This window comes from Penaeus japonicus, unplaced genomic scaffold (assembly GCF_977035675.1).
Source record: "Penaeus japonicus unplaced genomic scaffold, GWHDUDI00000001_assembly GWHDUDI00000029, whole genome shotgun sequence".
NCBI lineage: Eukaryota > Metazoa > Arthropoda > Malacostraca > Decapoda > Penaeidae > Penaeus > Penaeus japonicus.
The window spans coordinates 28,111,220-28,133,637 of NW_028234431.1; the positions used below are offsets into that span (position 1 = coordinate 28,111,220).

Below are 22,418 nucleotides of genomic sequence, written 5' to 3' on the forward strand. Positions count from 1 at the left end.
TTTATGAGGAATGGTTGACCAGTTGCAGGGAGTGTCATAATAAAGCGTGAAATTGGATGCAATGTGCATGCATCTCCATATGAAGAAGTGAGTCAAATGGAAGACACAATTCTTAGGAGAGATGTCTGAGCGCAAGGTGCAAATGGGTGTCAGAAAGTGCGCTGACCGACATATGACGTATGGCGAATGACCGACCTGTGACGTATGGCGGGCGTTAGACTTGTAAGATTGCCTTTGAGGTCAAGTACTGCTAGGTCGGCATTCCCAAGACCATCCCAGAGTTGCTTCTTCAATTGCTTGCTATCGCTATCCCACTGTCAGACTACTTATAATCAGCACTTTTCGGCATTTTGAGGGACGACATAACGAAACATGCATCTCGAAAACCCAAGATTTATTTCCACGCATTAAAATTCCCTCCCAGTAGGGCGACGAACAGTAGGAAAAAAGTGACATTGCTACGGCTGATAACACATGTCAACTGTATATTCTAGGACTGGGACATAGTTCAAAACAAATCAAATTAGCACGTGGAATAGCACACCCAACTCTTAAACCAAATCCATATAACATTAAAATCTTTAGAATAGAATCGACGTCCACGAGAAATGCCATAGAGATTTAGCCTTAACCATCCCGAATGTAAAACCCTCCATAAAAAGTCACTCGCCATGAGGATTCCGAGAAAGCTGCCGGACGAAATATTTCGAGAAAAGAGAGAGAAAAGAGAGCAGACGGAAGGGCCAAATGCATTCGAATTTGGCGCGCGTGCGAGCAGTTGCGTGAGCGGCCGCGAGATGTCTCTGCGCGCCGTAAACCAAACTTGAAAATGGCGTCCATGAGTAGCGGTATGTACAACCATCCTCCAATTTTCTGACCATAATTCCTCTCCCGGGCGTTTGCGGAGGGTGTTGTCGCCTGTGCCGTTTCCTGTGAGAGTTGTGCGGGCGTGGGTGTGGCGTGAGGCGCGTGGTTGCACGTGGAGCGGCGTGAATGCCAGTGTTTGCAGTGTGCGGGCCTCTGCCAGGACCTTGACGAGCCTTTCTTCTCCAGGGAGGCTCGTCGTTCAATGATTTCGCGTCTCGTCGCCCCGTGGTAGCGCCCACGCGCCCCCTGGGGAGTGTGGCGTGGGGAGCAAACGCTGTCTCCCCCCGGCGGCGCGTGTGGGAGAGGGAGACGCGAGAACCGTGCTGGGAGGGCCACATAGGCCCATCTTCCCGCTCTTATCCTTGGAAATCCTGACGAAATCCCGGGCAGGAGAGGGAGGCCTTGGCGCACACGTCGCCCCAGGGCATGCGGGGCACGTGCCAGGGAGCGACGGGCATGACAGGTGTCACAGCGGGCAAGGTGCTGGCCACAGGAAATGCCTGGTGTGTGATGTCACTCGAGGATAAAACTTGGCACTCGAAGAAGAGGTGCTGGAGGGTGACGTTAGAGGTGCTGTTAGGCCTATGATTCGAGGTCGTCCTTGGCCTCAGGGTTAGGGAGGCTGTCTTATTTACCCTTTGACTTACCAACCCTTTAGACGGATCTTCCTTTCTTGTTGAGTGGAATTAGGCCCTTTGTTTTGGGGGGCGTGGAGGTGCAACTGTGGTGCCGTTTACGCTCGACACAGAGAAGGTTTTGTGCACAGGGGTCACAAGTAGAGTGGCTTTGTACGTGTCATTGTCAAACGATCATTAAAACTTTTCCAGGGAGTGACAGAAAATCCAGGCAAATGTCTCCTCGGAAATTGATTTTGAAGTGATTGTAGGCCTGTCAGGTGATCGGTACAAATGCATGCTAATTCAGAACATCATTTTATTCCTCTCTTCCAAGGAGTCGACAATGTTAGCTGGAGTTCTCGCTATTGTCAAGTTTGAATGTCTTTTAGGAATTATTTTAGATTTATTTGTTTCATTGTTTGGCATTAATGAAAAATAGTATTTCTTGGATAGACAAAAGTAATGAAAACTGCCTTTAAAAGGAGCCAAAAGGACACTCAGTGTGATGTAATTTAACTGATGAAGTGAGGGAGAAAAGTGATGTTAGAAGGACCGAAACTCAAACAATGGTAAATGGGCTCAAACAATAGCCGTGACTTCCTTGCCTGTCAGTGCTCCTGTAAGCCAACAAACCTTCATCATGTTCATGGTTGAATAAGAGAGCTTGTTGAACTCCCGGTGGATATATTGTCATGTGAGGAATCGGCTCGAGTTTTATCTTACCCGAATGTACTGCATGTAGTGAAGGTTAGTTGGCCTTTACCGGACTGCTGAAGGCTTGGAGGCAGTGGCAGTCGATTGTTGATTTCCTTTTTCCTTTTTTCTTTCTTTCATTTTTATTTGATATTACTTTTTAAAAAATCCATATTCAGACATTATTTGAGTGTGTCCTCTAAGATCTTTCTTTGTTTTGAATGTTGTTATCAGTTTTATTTTTCTTGATAGTAAATCAATAATGAATGAAGTTAGGCCAGACTAATATTTATTATTTAGTATAGAATGTGGTAACAATTTTATAGATTTAGTTGTTTTTACTCTCTTATTCTCAACCTGGCCTGGGTTTCTTTAGAATTCTTTGTTTTTTTAATCTTCTAGACGTTTGGTGTTATATACAAATCTATATATAATGAATTAGCAAATGAAGACGGTAGCATTTGGTATGATAAGCACCACGATAGGAGGAAAGAGTGTCCTTTAATTTCAACAAAAGGAAAAATGCAGTACGAAAGTGATCTGTCCTCACGAAATATGCCCGTCACAAAGGGGTTGATATGAAGTCTATATATATGAGCAGGACAGATCCTTGAATTTATTATTTTATTCTTAATTTTAGATGATAGTAGGGTAGTAATGATTTAATGATAATTATTAATAGACAGTAACTGCTAAGTCATCGCAAGACGTGCTTATGTTCATCACAGGAAATATCTGATAAATACCGGGGGCTGTAAAATAAAAAAAATCTATGGGATTCACAGTGTTACTTTCCATTAGGTTTACAATATGACAATTCAAGATAGTTTATAGGATGGACCAATAGACTGAGAACCTCTGAAGTACTAGTTTTGAATTTGCACAAGTTTTTTTTGTTTTTTTGTTGTTGCCTGGGAACATTTGACAGCAGGAAGGAATCTGGCCAGTTTTACAAGCCATCAATAAGAGTAGATAAAGATACATGATTGTAGATGGATGCACAAAAAAGTGGGTGAAAATACATAATAGTATACAAAAACACATAGGTAATGGGAGATAACCCACAGTGGTATATGAATAATCATAAAAAAATAACCTATCAAGGCATACAAGTAATTGACAATGGTAGAAAATGACGTACAGTATGTCAGACAGGCATCATTTACCTGGATGATTGTAAAATAGAAGGAAAGAAATGATACTGGTATATAGAAGCATGACATCACAAAGAAATATAAAGTTTTTCATAAATATGGTTTACCTATTTTGTTTAAGTTTTCTTTTGTTAGATGGTTTGCCTTTTCTGACAATGGTTCATTTGTATTTGTAGTGATTGATTTTGGTTGTTTGTTTCTTCTTTTCTTTTTTTCTTTCTTTCTTTCCATCATTGTCTATTGATTATTTTCATTCATTCAAGTTTTCATTGTCTCCCCCCCCCCCACTCCCCAGTTAAGATGGTTTATTTCATGAGTGTGCATTTTTTTTTTTTTTTCTTCTTTTTTTATTCAGCCGTTTATTTATATATTTATTTTTATATGACAACATCAAACATAGTGATATCATAACTTTGTGTTTATTTGTATGTGTATGCATTTGAATAATTTTTACCCCTCGCTCTTCATTATCCTCATCTGCACTTTTATTACAGCTGTCAGTTTGTATTTGAGATTACCCATTAGTAAGGGGTGGCTTATATAAGTCATAATATGTTTTTCAGTTTTCTGGAGTATATAGTATTATTGATTTATTTATTACTAAATATGTTGCTTCTGTACTTCTGGTAAATATTTACAAGACACCTGGTGAGACCTTCAGAATGATTTTTTTTCCCCATAGTGATAGTGTTACTTGAAATGTACTGTGATCTGTGAATACCTATGGTCTGGTTTGACTTAATAGTGACTCAGTTGCAAGCACTCCTTGTGGCCTGTTTGCCTCTGGCACTATAGCAAAGGACAACAAATCTTAATTACATGTGTTCTGGCAAGATAGAGCTTGGTTCTATATTTGGTTGATGAATCACTAGGGAAATCCATAAGCTTTATCTTTCCTGAATTTATGTAGTGAATGTTTGTTGACTTTTTCTGAAGTGCTGTAGGCATGGAAGCCTGTGGCAGTTGTTTGTGTTGTAAATATTTACCATTCCAGGATCTGGAAGAGTGTGATTTCAAAGTAGATTCATTTGATTATTATTCTGGTTATATCTTATTTACTTTGTATAGTTATTTTATAATTATTTGTTTACATTTTCTCCCTTTTTTTTTATTTTATTTACTTTGTTTCCCTCCCCAAGAGATGATTAAAGGTTTCTTTATTAAGACATCCTATTCATTTTAGCTCCATACTAAGATTTGATATCTTGCTATTTCAGGCATGGCCAATGGTACCAACAAACCTGGTTACATGAGCAGTTATATGTCATTCATCGAAAACCAAGATTCTGGCGATAAACCCAGCACTACCACGGGTAGGTGTTGTGGTCACTGTCATGAGGGTATTGGCAGTATGTTTTTTATTAGTAGTATTTTTTTTCTCCTCATTTTTAATCAAGAAGATTGGTGAGAAGCGCAGAACCAGTGGTGTGGTACGGTGTGGAAGGAACTCATGAGTGGCATGATTGAGAAGTGGCTGGAAAATAAAATGTGTTTCTGCCCATGATAGATACTTGTGTAATGTTAAATGCTAGTAATCTGCATATAGCTCACTCTATCTTTCCTGTCTCTCAGGAGACCCCGGGGAGAACCAGTATGACCAAGATTCACGAGAAGGAGTTGGCCAGGAGGAGTCCAATGCAGCCACTTCCGAAATATCATCCACTGGCGTGGAGATTGACCCTCCAGAAGAGGACATAACTCCCACAGACCACACTCCTGCAGACCCAGACCCCTCAGTACAAAACACAGAACTGTCCGCCAACACAGACTCCAGTGAGAAGCCTTCGGGCACAGACGGAGAAAACACGAACAGCTCAGAGTCCACCACAAACAGTGATGCAGGAGAGACCCCTGCTGGTGGCCGGCGGAACGTAGCGCGTAGAGGGCGGCGGCGAAGCTCCGGGATGTCTGGGGGCATGTCACCCGGCAGTGGAGGTAAGTTGAGGCATAGAACATGGTCCCTTCAGAGACAGTCTTTTAAAATCACAACAGGATTTCATTTATTACCTTGTCATCATAGTAGGTGTATTTGGGGTACAATATGTCATCTCTAAAATATTTTGTCTTCTCTTCCCCCCCACCCCACCCCACCCAGAAATGATCCCACAGAGAGAGACCCCACGCAGAGCAGCACGATCAGTCCAACGGTATGGAAACATAGAGCCAGATGGGTATGGTGACTCTGATCCAGACTTCCACTTGTCGGACTCGGATGATGATCCTGATTTCAACCCCATCAACAGAAAGGTAATGCATTTCTTTACATGTACACATTGTACTATACATTTCTTTACATGTACACATTTTACTCTACATTTCTTTACATGTACACATTGTACTCTACATTTCTTTACATGTACACATTGTACTCTTATTTCTTTACATGTACATATTGTACTCTACTTTACATTTCTTTACATATACACATTTTACTATACATTTCTTTACATGTACACATTTTACTATACATTTCTTTACATGTACACATTGTACTCTACATTTCTTTACATGTACATATTGTACTCTACTCTACATTTCTTTACATGTACACATTTTACTCTACATTTCTTTACATGTACACATTTTACTATACATTTCTTTACATGTACACATTGTACTCTACATTTCTTTACATGTACACATTGTACTATACATTTTTAGACATCCTAACTTGTCTTATTCTCATATTTACACTCCTACTTATCACATGCACACAAAGATATTTTGTTTTGAGTGAATAATGCTGATGTAACTTCAGTGTGAGTGAAGAACGATCAGAAATGAAAAACATTTTGTACACGGAAAAGAAAAGATAGTGAATCAGAAAAATAAAAGATAAATGTGACAAGGAACAGTAAAGAAAGGAAAATGTGAATTACTGGGAAAGTAAAAGTGCTAGTGTATGTGAAGAGGGTGTGAAGAAAATATGCCCATGATGAATTACTCTGGGGTAAAAGAAAAAAAAAAAAAAAAAAAAAAAAAATCACAGAAAACTTTTGACAGCTATTATTGCATGAATATCAAAGTAATTGTGCAGAAATGCATTGTTGGTGAAAACTTGAAAAATTAAATATTCTGTGTATTGTTGATATAGCAAGCTGCATTATTATTTGGAAGTGCATTTGAATGATATAATGATTAGGCCATGATATGAGGAAATAATTGCCAATATTTATTTACATAACACTTCACCTGTATGTTTGGCATCACTACATGAAAAAGCAATATTTTATAAGCAATGTTTCTTCTATGTACAGGTATAAATTGAATGAAAATGTTCTTGAATTATTTAAATTAACATGAGGACTTTGCTGTTTGCTACATGTACTGAAGTCATTCCATTAGTACATGGAGATGTTTTAACCTTAGTTTGGCAGGTAGATGCACTGGGAACCACTCATATTCAAAGAACCATCCTTCTTTTGTAGTACACTCACTCTATTACAATTGATGAAGGTGAAATCTCTTTTTATATCGATACTTGTACGATTTCTACCTATATTTATTTAAGACAGTTTGGTCTAGCAATGAGATACTGGTTGTTATTGTTCTAGTGGTGAGTTAGGAAAGATACATATCCATATTTAATTGACATTTCATATGGACTTTTTGATATGGGATCAATATTGTTCTTTGATAGAAGGATTTTTATTACTAGATTAGTGAAAGATAAGTGGTTGTGTTTTATTACATCAAATATTTATCAAATTGCAACTGCATCCATTGAGTGTCACTGTATATTCTGGTGACAGTTTACACCAGTGCCATAAATATCATGTGCTAGCCCCTGACTGAAGATAAAAAGTGAAATCTGAGTCTATTAAACCCTAAGATTATTATCACATGGATATCTTGAGGAACTCTCTCTTTTTTTACTTTGACAAGTTTATTGCGATAAGTGGTTACGTAGTGAGTGTGAGTATGAGTATGAGTGTGAGTGTGAGTGTGAGTGTGAGTGTGAGTGTGAGTGTGAGTGTGAGTGTGAGTGTGTGTGTGTGTGTGTGTGTGTGTGTGTGTGTGTGTGTGTGTGTGTGTGTGTGTGAGTGAGTGAGTGAGTGAGTGAGTGTGAGTGAGTGAGTGAGTGAGTGAGTAAGTGAGTGTGAGAGAGAGAGAGAGGGTGAGGGCGAGGGTGTGTGTAATATGCTTTGTATTCATAGTGATACCAATATGGGAAGACAAAAAAATCCTGTGTTCTGACAGGATTTACTCTAAGAGTAGGAAAATAAGTGTCCCCCTGGTTAAACCCAGTTTTCCTCTTTTATTTGTAAGAAAACCAGTATGTAATAGGAAATCAATGGACAGATGCACTTTGTAAGTTTTTTTTTCCAGCACAGTCAGATTTGATATTAAAAATAGAAATGAAAAACATGAAATGTGGGGTTAATCACATTTACCTGTGTGATGTTATTGATAATTATCTTTTGTCTTTTCAATGAAATTCCTTCTATTTTTTTGTCCTTTGTGTCTTTTGAGGTCAGTTGAGGCTTATATCTATACCAGCAACATTCATTTGAATGTGGATGATAATGAGTATTTGAAAAATTAAGCAATAACTCTCAGCTGAAGTTCATACAAGCCCCATTAGCAGAGGTGATCTTTGTGGATATTTGTCATTGTCTATTCCTTTCCCTTCCCCGCTCCCCAGTAGTTATTGAACGTCTGGCAACATCAAGTAACTCTGCCCTGGTCATTTACCATTTAACCACAAAGCTGATCAAATCTCTAGAGAGCAGTCATCATGCGACATTCGAATGACTAAATTCCTGGAGGTCTGTAGGTATTTGTCATAATTTACATAATTTTCCTTACACCACTATACATGTGAAAGTATTTATCATAGGAATTTATTGATACAGTTAGAGAGTGTCAAGAAGTAGTAGCATTGATGAAAAATATTATTACCATTTGATATTTAGGGTTGAGTTTTACAGCAACTGCTGAATCAAGTCAAGAAGAGCATAAAAATTCCTCATTGAAGAATTATCTTGTTTCCCATAATTATATAGGTAAAATATGCAGGCTTTAGGTAACTTTTGGTCTGAGACTAGGGTATGCCAGTGTCCTTCAAAGTAGAGACTGGTCAGTGAGTTGCTTCATCTCATAAGAGTAATAGTGATATAAAACAAATGAATAAAAAAAAGATATCATCTGAAAAGAAATGACATATGAATTTATAAAGTATGTAAAGTAATTTTTTTTTTAATGGATGAAGAAAGACAAACTTATCTACTAATAGTCAGTTAGATCTTTTAACTAACTGTATTATAGCTAATGCTTTATGGCTTGTACAAAGAAAAAGAAAAAAAATGCTATAAGAAGCTTTAAGTAAAAATGTCCTTTTTATCTAAACAGTTATCCTATTACATCCTTTACTTATAATGACAAAGGTAACTAAAACTTTTATGCGTAAAAAAGGGAAAAAAATAGATAAGACTATTCAACAAAGAAGAGAACAAAAATTATGACATAAGTAGAAAGTATTTTTGTGGCCAAGCAGCAGTTAAGCTCCAACTACACCCTCCTGGTCTGACTGTCACACATCACTCACCGTCTCTTTGACAGAGGGGTGACGATTGAGTGAAATAGAATAAGATGTAGGAAATTATCAACAAATAGCATAATGAATATTCTATGAATTCTTGCTCCATGGTCAGACGTTAAGTGATCGTTTAGAAATTGCTGTACAATAAGTTTTTATGAGGTACCTTTCTGCATGCCATTTGTGATTGATTGAATTTTTCTCCAAAGAGATTTTAAGGAAAAGGAAACAAAAAAAAGAAATTTAAACAACATTCCAATAGTTTCTAGTTTGTTTAATACCTTACTTCCAGATCCTTTTTTTTTTGTTCTCTGACCAGAGGAAATGTGCCTGGGAGAGATTGCATGCTTTACCCCTTAAGAACTGTGAAATTTAGAGCTTTGTCTGCAAACAGGGATGGAGGAAAAAAAAAAAATAGTTTGTGAGAAAGAAATGGAGAGGTTAGCAAGTAGAATGACATTTGCTGCCGTTTGCCATGTGTGCTGTACAAACCAGTATAAGGGAGACTAAAAATTGAAATAGATAAATGGAAGAAAATAATGGTAAAACAACTTTTATTGTGATGGTGATGGCCACACCTAATTGCATCAACTACTTATCATCTTTTAAAGGTTAATGATCAAGTTTCTTATAGGTCAAGATAGGATTATGTACCTGCCAAGCAGTACAAAATGTTGATTAGCACATATGACATAGCTGTATAGTAGATCTGATGATATAGTGAGTGCTAGTTTAAGTATTTCCAGAAATTTCAGAGAAAAGATTGACTCATGTGTATCCTTTTTCTCTTTATTCAGCAGGCAGCTGTTGGAAGTGATGAAGAAGATTTCAAACCACGTAGAGGACGTGGGAGAGGAAGAGGCTTTGGTGGTTTAAGAGGTACTGTGTGCCTGTTATTTTGTTAGTAATTACTTGTTTTTCTTTATGAAACTTGATTATGGACAATGGAATCACTGGCATTTTGGTAAAGAGTAGTGGACTTCCTATATTTGAAATTTTGAAATTGACAGCTTGCTAGTGTAGATGAAAGTCAAATTGAAAAGATCACAGCCCAAGTACCCAAGTTTTTTTTTTATCTGCTTACCTTAGGTCGTGGTGTGGGTCGGGGCTCAGGGGGAGTCAAGCGAGCACTAGATACGAGTGGCAGCAAAAACGACTCCGTCTCGGACAAACTCAGCTCCACATCTTCCACGGTTAATCCTCCTAAAAGGCGAGGGCGCCCGCCGTTGTACCCACAGACCTCTCCTTCCAGCACAGTGCCCAGCAGTGAGGACAACACAGTGTCCAGTGTAAGTGTCCCTGCTGTCTCTCTCAGCATGTCACGGATGTGTTGTTTGTAGTATGCAGATCAGTTTGGCTCAAGAATGATGCTCATTAAATTGGAAACTCTTAATTTTTCGAAAACTGATTAAATTCACATGCTCTTAGACGGATGATAAGAATCCACCATCAAAGCTGAGCTCTGCCTACAACTATGCCGTCGCTCGCACTCAGCGTCAAAACCAGACCATTCGGCTACCAGAGGGTCCGCAGCTTACCGCTGAACAGCTTGAGATGGTCGAATCTCAGTTCAAGGTCAGTAAGATGGATCTAGAATGTACTAATTACCTTCCGTGAGGTAAGTACAAGAAGAGCGTTGAATTTGGCAAGCACTTTCCAGATTGATTAGACAATTGGAATGTGTTTAAAAGCAAAAAACAAATGCATTTTACCTCTTACTGATATGTATAGTATATGAAATGGACCCACAAAATTTAAGGCAGAGAATCTTAGATAGTGCGGGCACTACTAGAACGTGAAATTTTCCCTGAGGACTTATTAATTAAGAATTAAGATGATTACTTCCAATAAGGAAAGTATACCTTCAAGATTAAGAGTAAAGACAATCATTGAGTCTCAAGCCAAAAGTTTGAATTACTACTTACAAAATTACTAGCAGATTTTTAAAGCTTTTTAATCTCTTATGTTTTGTTATAGTGTGTGTGTGTGTGTGTGTGTGTGTGTGTGTGTGTGTGTGTGTGTGTGTGTGTGTGTGTGTGTGTGTGTGTGTGTGTGTGTGTGTGTGTGTGTGTGTGTGTGTGTGTGTGTGTGTGTGTGTGTGTGTGTGTGTGTGTGTGTGTGTGTGTGTGTGTGTGTGTGTGTGTGTGTGTGTGTGTGTGTGTGTGTGTGTCAGTGTGTGTCAGTGTGTGTGTGTGTGTGTGTGTGTGTGTGTGTCAGTGTGTGTGTCTTCTTGATTTTGTGTGTGAGAGTGTGGGGATGCTTGGTCACAAGGGCATTGTTTTATGCATGTATATTTGTTTAAGGGTGTCTATATATGTATAAGGGAAGTTGCCAGTTTTTAATTTTTAATTTTGACCCCATTTTTTCTTTGCCTTGCTTTGCTTTGCATTGCTTTGCTTTACTTTCATTTTTTTCAGCTTTGAGACACTACACAGATTGTATGTACAGATGTGAGAAAGTTATTTATGGCCTCCTTCCTTGCATTTCACAGGTGTTAAAAACAGGACCTAGATGTCCAGAAAAATCAACCACTCCATCCAGAAATTTTAGGCATTGAAATATATGTCTTATGTCTGGTTTTGTAAGGAACAATGATTCCTAGTTAACAATTGGAAATGAGTAGTCTGTGTTGCAGTCTTTGGAAAGCTTAAACCCTTGCCATAGATTCTGTAGGTGTGATGGTCGTTTCCATACCATTTGTTCTCACTCTCTCTCCCTTTCTCTTTCCCTCTCCCTTTCTCCCTCTCGCTCTCTCCCTCTTTCCCTACCATCCTACCTATCTCCCTCTCTCCCTCTTTCCCTCTTTCCCTACCATCCTACCTATCTCCCTCTCTCCCTCTCTCCCTCTTTCCCTACCATCCTACCTATCTCCCTCTCTCTCTCTCTCCCTCTCTCCCTCTTTCTTCTTCCCTCCCTCTCTCCCTCCCTCCCTCCCTCCCTCCCTCCCTCCCTCCCTCCCTCCCTCCCTCCCTCCCGTTCTCTTCCTCTGTCCATCCATTTTTTCTTCTTCTCTGTCTTTTTCTTCTCCTGCTAAGAAAATATATAGAGTAATTGGTATTAAAAGCAGCAATGAGTTGTCATGATACTTTTCATTGTGATTAGAAATCAACAGTACTTACAAAATAACACACAGTTTGAAGTCTTTTTTTTTTCCCATAGATTATGTGAAAACATGTCATGCAATTCTAAGGACAGAAAAGGTGTGGAGAATTTTATAGACAGAGTAAAAGCAGTGATTTTTTATTTTTCACGAATCTCAGAAAAAGACATTGAGATGTATGTATATGTAGATATGTATGTGTGTGTGTGTGTGTGTGTGTGTGTGTGTGTGTGTTTTATTTATTTATTTATTTATTTATTTAAATATTTATATATGTTATGTATATATTTACACACACACACACACACACACACACACACACACAATGTACACATACACATACACACACACACTTACACATATACACATATACATACTTACAAACATATACACATATATACTTGCACATATACACACTTGCGCACACATATACACTTACACACACACACACACACACACACACACACACACACACACACACACACACACACACACACACACACACACACACACACACACACACACACACACACACACACACACACACATACACATACACATACACATACACATACACATACACATACACATACACTTATACTTATATATATATATATATATATATATATATATATATATATATATATATATATATATATATATATAATATATATATATATATATATATATATATATATATACATACATACATACATACATATACACACATAGAAATATACATATATATACATACATACATATACACACAGAGAAATATACATATATATATATATATATATATATATATATATATATATATATATATATATATATATATATATATATATATATATATATACATACATACATACATACATGCATGCATGCATGCATGTATACATACATAAATATGTACATGCATATATAAATGCATATTTATATATATATATATATATATATATATATATATATATATATATATATATATATATATATTATTTGTTTAATTATTTATTTATTTACATATTTATATCAGTATATACATTGATTTTATTTATTTATTTGTAATGCATACAGGACAGACTTTAACTCCCTAATTTTTTATACGTAACCTTTTGGTAGCATTTTATCAGCAGGCCCCATCCTATTACGACACAGTGAAATTATGGTGAGTTTAACAACCTTCACCAAATATTCTAGCTTCAGGTTAAGTGGACTGCATTTTAGGGATGTAAATTTTATAGTTATCCTTCATTATTTGTTGTTTGGAACACTTGCTTGGTAAACCTTGCTTGATAAACCTTGCTTCAAGGATATTTTATATCTATAAAAACCTGAAGAGGCAGGTTGAGGTTGTTAGCCAAAAATCCCAAAGGACATTAGCTAGATTCAGTACATCCATCTACTGCGAAAAAATCAAGGTGTGGAGTGAGGATAGTTTCGTGTAGAAAAGGTGAGTATTTTCGATGGTCGTATATTTAGCCATTTGCTCCCTGCGTGTCGAATAGTCAGTAGTAGTTATGCTAGTTTAGGCATATGGTATTTCAGATCTTAAATCAAATTCAGTGTTGTATATGAAGCGAGCCATTTTTTTTAATGATAATAATGCAGATGTGTAGAAATTACCTGTATAAAAGAATATTAAAATGTTTGCTCCATTTCTATATTTACATTAACCCACTCACGACGGGGGCATTCCAGCCTTGAATGTCACAATGCCAGGGCTTTCGAGCGCTTAGGCCTAAATCAATTAAATGGCTGGCACAATACTGTGCCCTCGGCCACTGGGCTTTTGAATGAGTGGTACAGTAGTGTACCACCCGTCCAGAGAGGGTTAAAACAGCATCCTCCATGTTACTCTTATTGGTAATTGTGTTGCTTGATTAAACTTTTAACTTTTGGTAAAGCCTTGTCATTTTACTTATTATAAAAATTGGCAAGTATTCTTTATACCAAATGATTATTTTTTTCTTTTCATTCAATTGGATTTTATTATTATGTGGAGTGTAAGGAATAGCTCATGCTGCTGAATGTGCGGTTACGATATTTAGAGATAAATTGCACACCCCAGTATGAGTTTGCAATAGATTATTGCACACTCCACTGGTAAAAAGGTTTAAAGTGTCATCTAATTTATTCCAACATTAACTTTATAACAGTGTTTAGTAATTAGAAATTATACTAGCATATTCCTTAATTTTTTATGGCAGCAATGCATGCTTTTGTGTGTGTGTGTGCGTGTGCGTGTGCGTGTGCGTGCAGTATAATTTGTAAATACATGATATAAACTTGATATTTTGTGATTTCTCATTTGGCAGAAGAATATAACAATTCCCCCCCCCCCCTTCCCATCCCCTCCTCCCTACCCTTTTTGTGTGTGTATGGTGTGCTTATTTGTTTTCACTGATTGTATGTTTACCATGGTATGATTGAGCAAGAAAATAGCCATTGTTTTTGCAAAAGGTGTAGTCATTAACCTGTTAACGACGGGTGACAAGATATCACATCTAGTGTTTTTTTGGTCAGACGCGAGGTCAAGATATTTGGTCAAAGCCAGTGTGCTGAGTTGATTGGGTGTACAGCGCAGATAGTGCGGCCGAGAATCCTGAGGCGTTAGGCTTATGCTTAGTAATATCCAGGCATTTCGACCATTTAGAGCCAAAATAGCCACGTTGTTAATGGGTTAATTACTCTTAAACGAAGTGCTAGGTAATTTAATATTGATTACAAATTTTATGGCTAACCAAGGTGTTTAGGGAATGGAATGGTTTTATTTGTTCTGCTCATGTTTTTACTTAGATATTGTCTTTTATCAATATTTATTTATTTATAGATTTATTGATTTTTTTATTTGCCTTTTTCCACTGTATGAAGCCATAATTTAAAAAAAAAATCCATATTGTGACAAATTATGGTAGGAAAGAGGAAAGGAGTCTTGTATGTGAAATATTTTCTGAAATGTCATTGGGTCATGCAAAAGATTATTAAAAAGTCGATTGTTTTGCTTTCAATGTGAATGGTTTTGATGTGTGTATAAAGGATTTTGAATGTAGGTCTGGCAGTGAGTTGTATCCATTTCTAATTCTACAGTATTGTACCATAGCAAATGTCCAGTGTATAATTGATGTAGATGCTTTTGCAAAATTGCTAATTCCGTTCATTGTGGGAAATGTTGAAATGCATATGTGTGTGGGTCATGGATGTTACTGAGTGAGTGAGTGAGTGTGTGAGTCAGTCAATGAGTCCATGCACATATTTTGTGAAATATGAATAAATAGAAGATTCATTTATATATAGAATGTTGCTGATAGAAATGTTATCTTTATGCCTTTTAAGAGACTTTCCCCTTGACAACCTGTGTGATGCCATAACATTTTGCCTTTATTTTTTTTATTTCGTATTTCTTGCTTTTAGAGTGGAGATTTTGTGATGGCCAAAAGGGACATGGACATGATGGAAAACCCACCCATATGGAGGATTGATGGAAAGTCCCTCCTGCAGAAGTTCCAGGCATTTGAGAAAGATGGAAAAACATTATACAGGAACATATCAACGGTAAGGGAAGACCTGGAGGATTTTTATTGTAGCTTGGTTGCACTTTGTTTTGATAAGTGAATGAAATCTTGCAGTGCTTTAGTTTCTTTATATTTTTATCACCATTTTTATTTTAGTCTCATCTAGTGTTGAATCAGATTAAAAAGCAAACTAAGCTAGATTCATTGTGGTTATAGTATTACAGGATGGATTCATTTAATGTGGGTTAGCTCTTCTGAGACAAGCCACATCTTAAGATGTTTGGACTCAGCTGGCCATCTTAAGATGATATGTTTTCTATTATTTTCTAGACTTAGGGTATGATATATAGATTTTATATATGATATATTAGCATATATATGATATATTGGCAAAGTGAAACTAATGAGCATTTGTTACAATGCATTAGTTACACAACTAAAGGAATGACTAGCTTGTACATTGAACAAAAAAATGCAGTATGAAAGAGATACGCCTCCTCAAAAATAAAGCTGTAGGAAAAGGGTTAAACATATGGTTTATATGGTTCAAGATAAATGAGCAAAATAAGATAAGTGAATCCATGATATAAGTTGAAAAATAAGCTCAATGAAAGAGGAAGGTATCCATATTTAATTTGCTGAATATTGGAAATCACTCCAAGGATGAAATATGATCATATTTGTAGAAAATGTATAAGTACCAAACTAGGCATTATCTTCGTTATATAAACCTTTTATTTTTTTCTTTCCATCACAGTACTCCGGTTGGACTTCACAGGCGAAAGCTCTGTACGTAGGGGTGAAGGTGACCTTTGTGTTCCAGTCCCGGTATGACACTGTGGTGGAGCTCGTTGGCATCAAGAATGGGGACGAGGAACCAGAGAAGCAGAAGGAGGAAGATGAGCCGTTAGTGTTTTCTTTTCTTTTCTTTTCTTTTCTTTTTCCATTGTTATATATTTTTTTATTGTGATTATTGATTTATATTTAGTTTTTGTTATTTGTTACAAAGGAGAAATACACATTCAAAAGAAAAAAACAAAGATAGTGAATGAAGTCCAAATGTAAATAATGCAGTGATATTAAATCAATAACATTATATTTACAGATCGTGGAGTGCAGTCAAAAACCAGCAGCAAGATTTTGAGTAAGTATCCATTTGCTGTATTTTGCCTCTGGACAAAGGATAGGAGACTTTCCTTTATTATAGCTCAGCATCAGATTGATAATTTCAGAGGATTTGATAATGTTTTGAAAAGAAGTGACTATAGATACGGAATAGGATTTCAGAAAGTGGGAAGGCTGTAGGGCCCCTAACTTCATGTTGATTTTTGTTTCAATTTTTTCTTCTTCAAATCCTTTTCTTTCTTTCTGTCTTTCTTACTGTTTTTTTTTTCCGTCTTTCCCTCTTTGAATGAAGTTTTTTTTTAATGACTTTTTATTAGATTATATTTTTTTATCTTATACAAGTTTTTTTTTTATAAATCTAATATTTTTTTCCCCCATTTCTCCACAGGATCTCTGAAGAGCTGCGTTCACACATGCCGAGCTTTGAGATATACCTTCAAACCCTCATTTCTCAAGCTCTTGATAATAACTTCCTCATGGAGATATATGAAGAAAATGGTAAGATTCTGACATTACTCTATTAGAGATTAAGAGGTTGAAGTCTTGGATATCAAAAGGACTTGTTGATGTACAGTGTACCTGTTTGTGTATAATTATATATTAGATAGACTTTCCATTTTCATAGCTGTTTAATAAATTATTTTGCCTCTTCATTGTTCCTTTATATTGTCGATGAAACCCTAATATGTATGCTTATCCTTGGTTTCAGATGATTACTTTGTCGAAAGAGTGAAAGTGATTGATGAATTAGCAGAACAGAGGAAGAGAAAGGTCCTCGAGATAGTCCAGTGGAATGAACAGTTTCGGGTAAGAGAACCATGTGACTTAATGTTTTGTTTTGTTGTTGAGATTTTATTGTATGAAGCGTTATGTATTTTTTTTAGATTGGATTTTATGGGAGTCTCTTGAAGATATATTTTGTTAATGGATATGTTTATTATGTATGTAAATATATATGTATATATATTTTTTTCTTTTTCTTTCTTTCTCCAAATTGTAAAAGAGTATTAGCAATTTTTATAATATGGATGATGATGCACGTAGAATTGTAAAATTGTAGAGTTTGGCATTGGTTTGGTTATTTTCATAATTTAATATATATAATATGATTTCACACAAATTGCAAATGGTAAAGATTGATTTAAAGTATTAATTTTTCCAAAGTTGTAAAACAGGATACCATTACTTTTTTGGAACTCTTGTTCAGCAGATGTAAAATTTTATTTTTTTGAAAGTGGAAAGTTATCATTTCTGTAATATCCTTTTGGCAAAATTTTTGAAAGATAACTTCTTTTTTTATTTATTCTTCTTTTTCGTTCTACATATTTTTTGAATGTCAATTTTCAGAATTCCTTGGACACTTGGCCATGCATAAACGTTATGATTACCAAAAATGCTGAGCAGTGCCAAGCGTGTTCCAAAGCGCCAGCCACCAAGCTATCTCAGCTCTATGGGCAACCGTACAACCAACAGACACTACGATCTCGAGAACCCATGCCTTCAGAAATCGATGCCAAGGTACGATTCTGGTGTTTGTTTGTTTGGGTGTGGAGGAGAATAACGATTTTAACTTTTTTTGCAGTAAGACTTGATAGGTCTAATAGCCTCTTTGTTACCTTACTTAAGTGTCTAGAAGAAGGATAGATTTATCGTTTCTTTTATTCATTTGTTTTTATCTCCTGTTTTCTTCTTTTCTTCATTTTTCTACTATTTTATTTTTTCATCCAAATAGTGTGGAGTTATGTGTCTGTCATTGGTGCATTATCCAATAATGAATCGATTTGTGGCATTTTTTCTCTCTCTCCTTCTTCTAATTAGTTCCCAATCTTCCCTGAGTGAGTAACATCAGTCATGGGATGATGAGGGAACACCATATCATATCTCTCTCTCTCTCTCTCTCTCTCTCTCTCTCTCTCTCTCTCTCTCTCTCTCTCTCTCTCTCTCTCTCTCTCTCTCTTTCTTTCTTTCTCCTCTCTCTCTCTCTTTCTCCTCTCTCTCTCTCCTCTCTCTCTCTCTCTCTCTCTCTCTCTCTCTCTCTCTCTCTCTCTCTCTCTCTCTCTCTCTCTCTCTCTCTCTCTCTCTCTCTCTCTCTCTCTCTCTCTCTCTCCTCTTTCTCTCTCTCTCCTCTTTCTCTCTCTCTCCTCTTTCTCTCTCTCCTCTTTCTCTCTCTTCTCTCTCTTCTCTCTCTTCTCTCTGTCTGTCTGTCTTCTTATATATATGTGTCTGTCATTAATTTTGCATTTTGTTATAGGTATGTGTCCAGTAATAGGGAAAATTTTATCTCAAAAGTTTTATATATTGATTAAGTAATACAGCTTATCCAAAAATTAGTGTGATGATAACTATTTTAAACCCTCTTCTTTCCCAGAACTTTGAGGTGTGCGATCGGTGCTCCAACATCTCGCAGATGTACAATAAAGTGTCCCACCAGAAGTACGATTACTATTCTCAGTGCAAGTCGACCGTGACCAACATGCGGGTGACCCATCCCGACAAGCACACAACCACCATCCTCAGAGACTTGCTAGCCAATGACCACTGGATCATGGGGGTAAGAAAGGCATTTGACTGAGAGCTTTTATACGGCTTAACAAGGGTTGTAGAGAATATAGTTTTGTGTTTGTCTTTGATTCTAGTATTGGTTGCCTGGTTTTAGAAGGATGGTATAGCAAACAGAGTGGATGATGTGCTGTTCATATTATTTACATAGGATGTCTGTTTGTGACCTCATAAAATATCATTTTGTGTTTTATGAATCGGTGATAGTAACAGCTGTTCTGTAGAAAAGGTATAAATGAGAATGATGAATAGCTTCACTAAGCAAGAGATACAATTCTGATGAATGTTCAATCAAAATGCAAATTAAATTGCATCCATTAACATTTCTACATCAGTCACAATGAACTCTGATCTGGCTGAAGTTGTATATATAAATAGAATTCATATTTACCTTTCAATTTTTCTTTTCTTGCTTTCATTTCTCCTTTTTTTCTTTTGTTCTTTCTCACTTACTGATTTTCTTGAATGCTGCCACATGGCTGTCACAAATTCCTGTTTCTCCTTTTGACAGTTGTTCCGGTCAATGTGCACAACATGGATCAAGGTGGACAGACTTTACCAGGAAGAAATGGAAAATCTAAAAGAAAACGAAAACGATACAACGTGATTGGTAGCTGAACAGTGAGAAACAAATGAGACAGACAAAAGAAATAAATCGACCGAAGAGTCAATCCTGCTGTTCGAACCGTGTTTTGTGATGGATTATGGAGGACGAGAGAAAAAGAAGGAAAGGGAAAATCAGTAACGGATGTGATATAAGAACAGTTTTAAGATATTATTTAACAGAAAGGATGGGAATTACAAGAATTACCAGTGATAAGTTGGTGTAAACCAGCGAGTTGCATGGCATTAATAAAACCAAGCATGAGATAATACTTCTTCAGCATCAAACCATCAAACAAGCTTTGTGTCAGTTTTGTTCCATGTCAAAATTTCTTTTTAATATTAGATTATAAAGATGTATGAAAGTAGCAGTGCTTGTTGTCAATTTTTATATTTTATAGAATAAGTGTGTGGGACCACCTCACAAAGCACTGGTTACCTGGAAAACCTACTTCTCATGATGTACGCAAGATATTGTGCTGTGAAATCAGAGAAAAAATTATTACGTGTTTCATGTTAATATAAAAAAAAGAGATGGAAAAATCAGAAGAAAATACAAAGTAAGTTATAGTGACACAAATACTTCCAAGAAATCCAGACTCCATTGAAAATGGTTAAAAGTGTCGAGCAAGTGCATGAATAATGCATTCACAAAGATCAAGTGTGCTTTGACTACTGTCCAAAAGTAGGTGACAAGTTGAACTGCAAGATGATACTGTGTTTAAGACTGACAACTAGATGAATGTTCCACTGAAGCAAATTAGCCAGCAACTAGGAAAAAAAACTGGTCTCTTTTTTCTTCTTTTTTTTGACTCAAGTAGTAATAGTTGAAGTCAAAAGTGAAAGTAAAAGTGTATATATATATATTTCTAAGAAATACAAAATCATGAAGGGGAGGCAAAGTGGTCATTACTTTATGGAGAAGTGAAAGGTGAAAAGGGAAGTGATTACTACCACATTTTGAACGTTTATGTGAAGAGGCATATTTTCCGGCATAAGACTGAAGGAGGGAATCAGAAGCTGATTTGAAGATACAGTAGAACTTCTTTAAACCGTGAAATGGGGTTCCTTGACTTCAGTGACTGTAATAGTATTCTAGTTTCCATCAGAATATGTTTAGTAATGGTGACCTGATTGTAATGCAAACTTCCAGTAATCTTCCTCAACCAAATTCTCTCATAGGTATAAAAGTATGTATGTATTTATTTAGAAAATATCGACAAGTATGTGTTGTCATTGTGGCCAAAATCCTCAACTCTGTTAAAGCAATATTGTGCAGTCAGTTCTACCACCAAAAAATTATTGTGAGTGTGTATATCTGAATTTCAGATTATATGCTCAAATTTACTATAGTAAAAATTTGTTTTTAAGACATTGTTTTTCAGTAAATCACTGTCTCGTAGACTGGGAAGCCCATGGGATAGCAACATTTGTTTTTAGGAGTTCTACAGTATGGTCATGTTAATGTTACACTAAAGAACTATCCAATGCTGTTATGGAAATAATTATGAGGATGGTTCATGGAGAGTTCTTTATGCTCACCAGTGGAGATTTCATGTCCTGAATATCTTGTGCTTTTGCTGAAGACCTGTCATTTACTGTAGTTGCTGCTATGATGAGCTGTTCTTGTGGTAAATTATATCTACAGCTACCAGTATAATACTCATTCTAGAGAGACGGAAAAGCCTTGCACGAAGGAAAAGAGAAAAAAAAAAAGGAAATGGATTTCCAGAAGGGGTGGAAGAAGAAAGCATTTCCTGCAACCTGAGGAAGGGATAGTAATATCATGATTTCATTAGATGTAGTTCAGATTAAATGCTGTAGAGATACTCATACTTGATATTACAAAGAAAATGAACAAGAGAATGGCTAAAAGTGAGTTTGTGCAATGTACCGGTGTTCATTTAATTTTTTTTCTTTCAGTGGCATTGTTTTTTATATTGTTCCTTTTTTTCTCTCTTCTCTTTTCTAACTTAATGATGGCAGAGGTACATAGATTATTAACCTTTCATCCTTCAATGGTGATATCCCAGTGACTTTTAGGTAAGGGAAATTGACTTCTATTGGCAGACCTTGGCTTATGATTGTAAAGTGAGTGTACTTCATATTCACTGGAAATAGCAGGCGTTGGCAATCCTGTCGGAAAATCTTTATTCATGTTGTTGGCGCAACTAGTGGCTAGCTAGGTAAAGGAGTTAAAAAGTATTAGATGGGAAAATTAACTGCTGCTAAGGGAATTGAGTGAACAGTTACTTAGAAGTATGAACCATCTAGTTTTTTTTTTTATTAAATTGATCTTTAGTTATCATGAATCTGGATCTTAGCATTGTTTCAAATGCATTTATACAAATTAGTCTTACTTTTGAAGATCATGATTTTCAGCACAACTTATTTTTAAGGGTTCTATTATTATATTACTTCCTTCTGTGTTCCAAATTGCTTTATATAAAGTTATTTTAGTGTTATTCTGTCGATAATTGTGTTCTGGAAATTTATATTCTTTAGATAATTTCTTACATGAGAAAAATACTTTTTATATCCTTTATCTTGCAATAGATTGTTGTGCCAAATAAGGGAAAGCTCAAATTCAAAGAAGTGATTTGATGTTTTTTGCAGTTGGTATATAGTTGTTATGCTATTTATTTT

General features: G+C 36.2%; 1 protein-coding gene across 4 annotated transcripts in view; it reads left to right on the forward strand.

Annotated features, from left to right (window-relative positions):
* The first annotated feature begins 811 nt into the window (after positions 1-811).
* LOC122255245 (uncharacterized) overlaps positions 812-22,418 on the forward strand; it is a 22,408-nt gene continuing 801 nt past the window's right edge. The window contains exons 1-15 of one of the 4 annotated variants that reach the window (XM_086554124.1): positions 812-848; positions 4,549-4,644; positions 4,904-5,266; positions 5,427-5,578; positions 9,668-9,749; positions 9,960-10,159; positions 10,299-10,445; positions 15,385-15,525; positions 16,243-16,391; positions 16,591-16,629; positions 16,999-17,108; positions 17,320-17,417; positions 17,958-18,128; positions 18,979-19,161; positions 19,681-22,418. The exon at positions 19,681-22,418 is cut by the window's right edge and continues 801 nt beyond it. In XM_086554124.1, coding sequence (XP_086410250.1) covers positions 830-848; positions 4,549-4,644; positions 4,904-5,266; positions 5,427-5,578; positions 9,668-9,749; positions 9,960-10,159; positions 10,299-10,445; positions 15,385-15,525; positions 16,243-16,391; positions 16,591-16,629; positions 16,999-17,108; positions 17,320-17,417; positions 17,958-18,128; positions 18,979-19,161; positions 19,681-19,776 — 2,046 coding nt within the window. In that variant the 5' untranslated portion in view covers positions 812-829 and the 3' untranslated portion in view covers positions 19,777-22,418. Of the gene's footprint in view, positions 849-1,256; positions 1,371-4,548; positions 4,645-4,903; positions 5,267-5,426; positions 5,579-9,667; positions 9,750-9,959; positions 10,160-10,298; positions 10,446-15,384; positions 15,526-16,242; positions 16,392-16,590; positions 16,630-16,998; positions 17,109-17,319; positions 17,418-17,957; positions 18,129-18,978; positions 19,162-19,680 lie in introns of those variants that run through there. The other 3 variants (XM_086554125.1, XM_086554126.1, XM_086554127.1) reach the window with 3 other exon arrangements.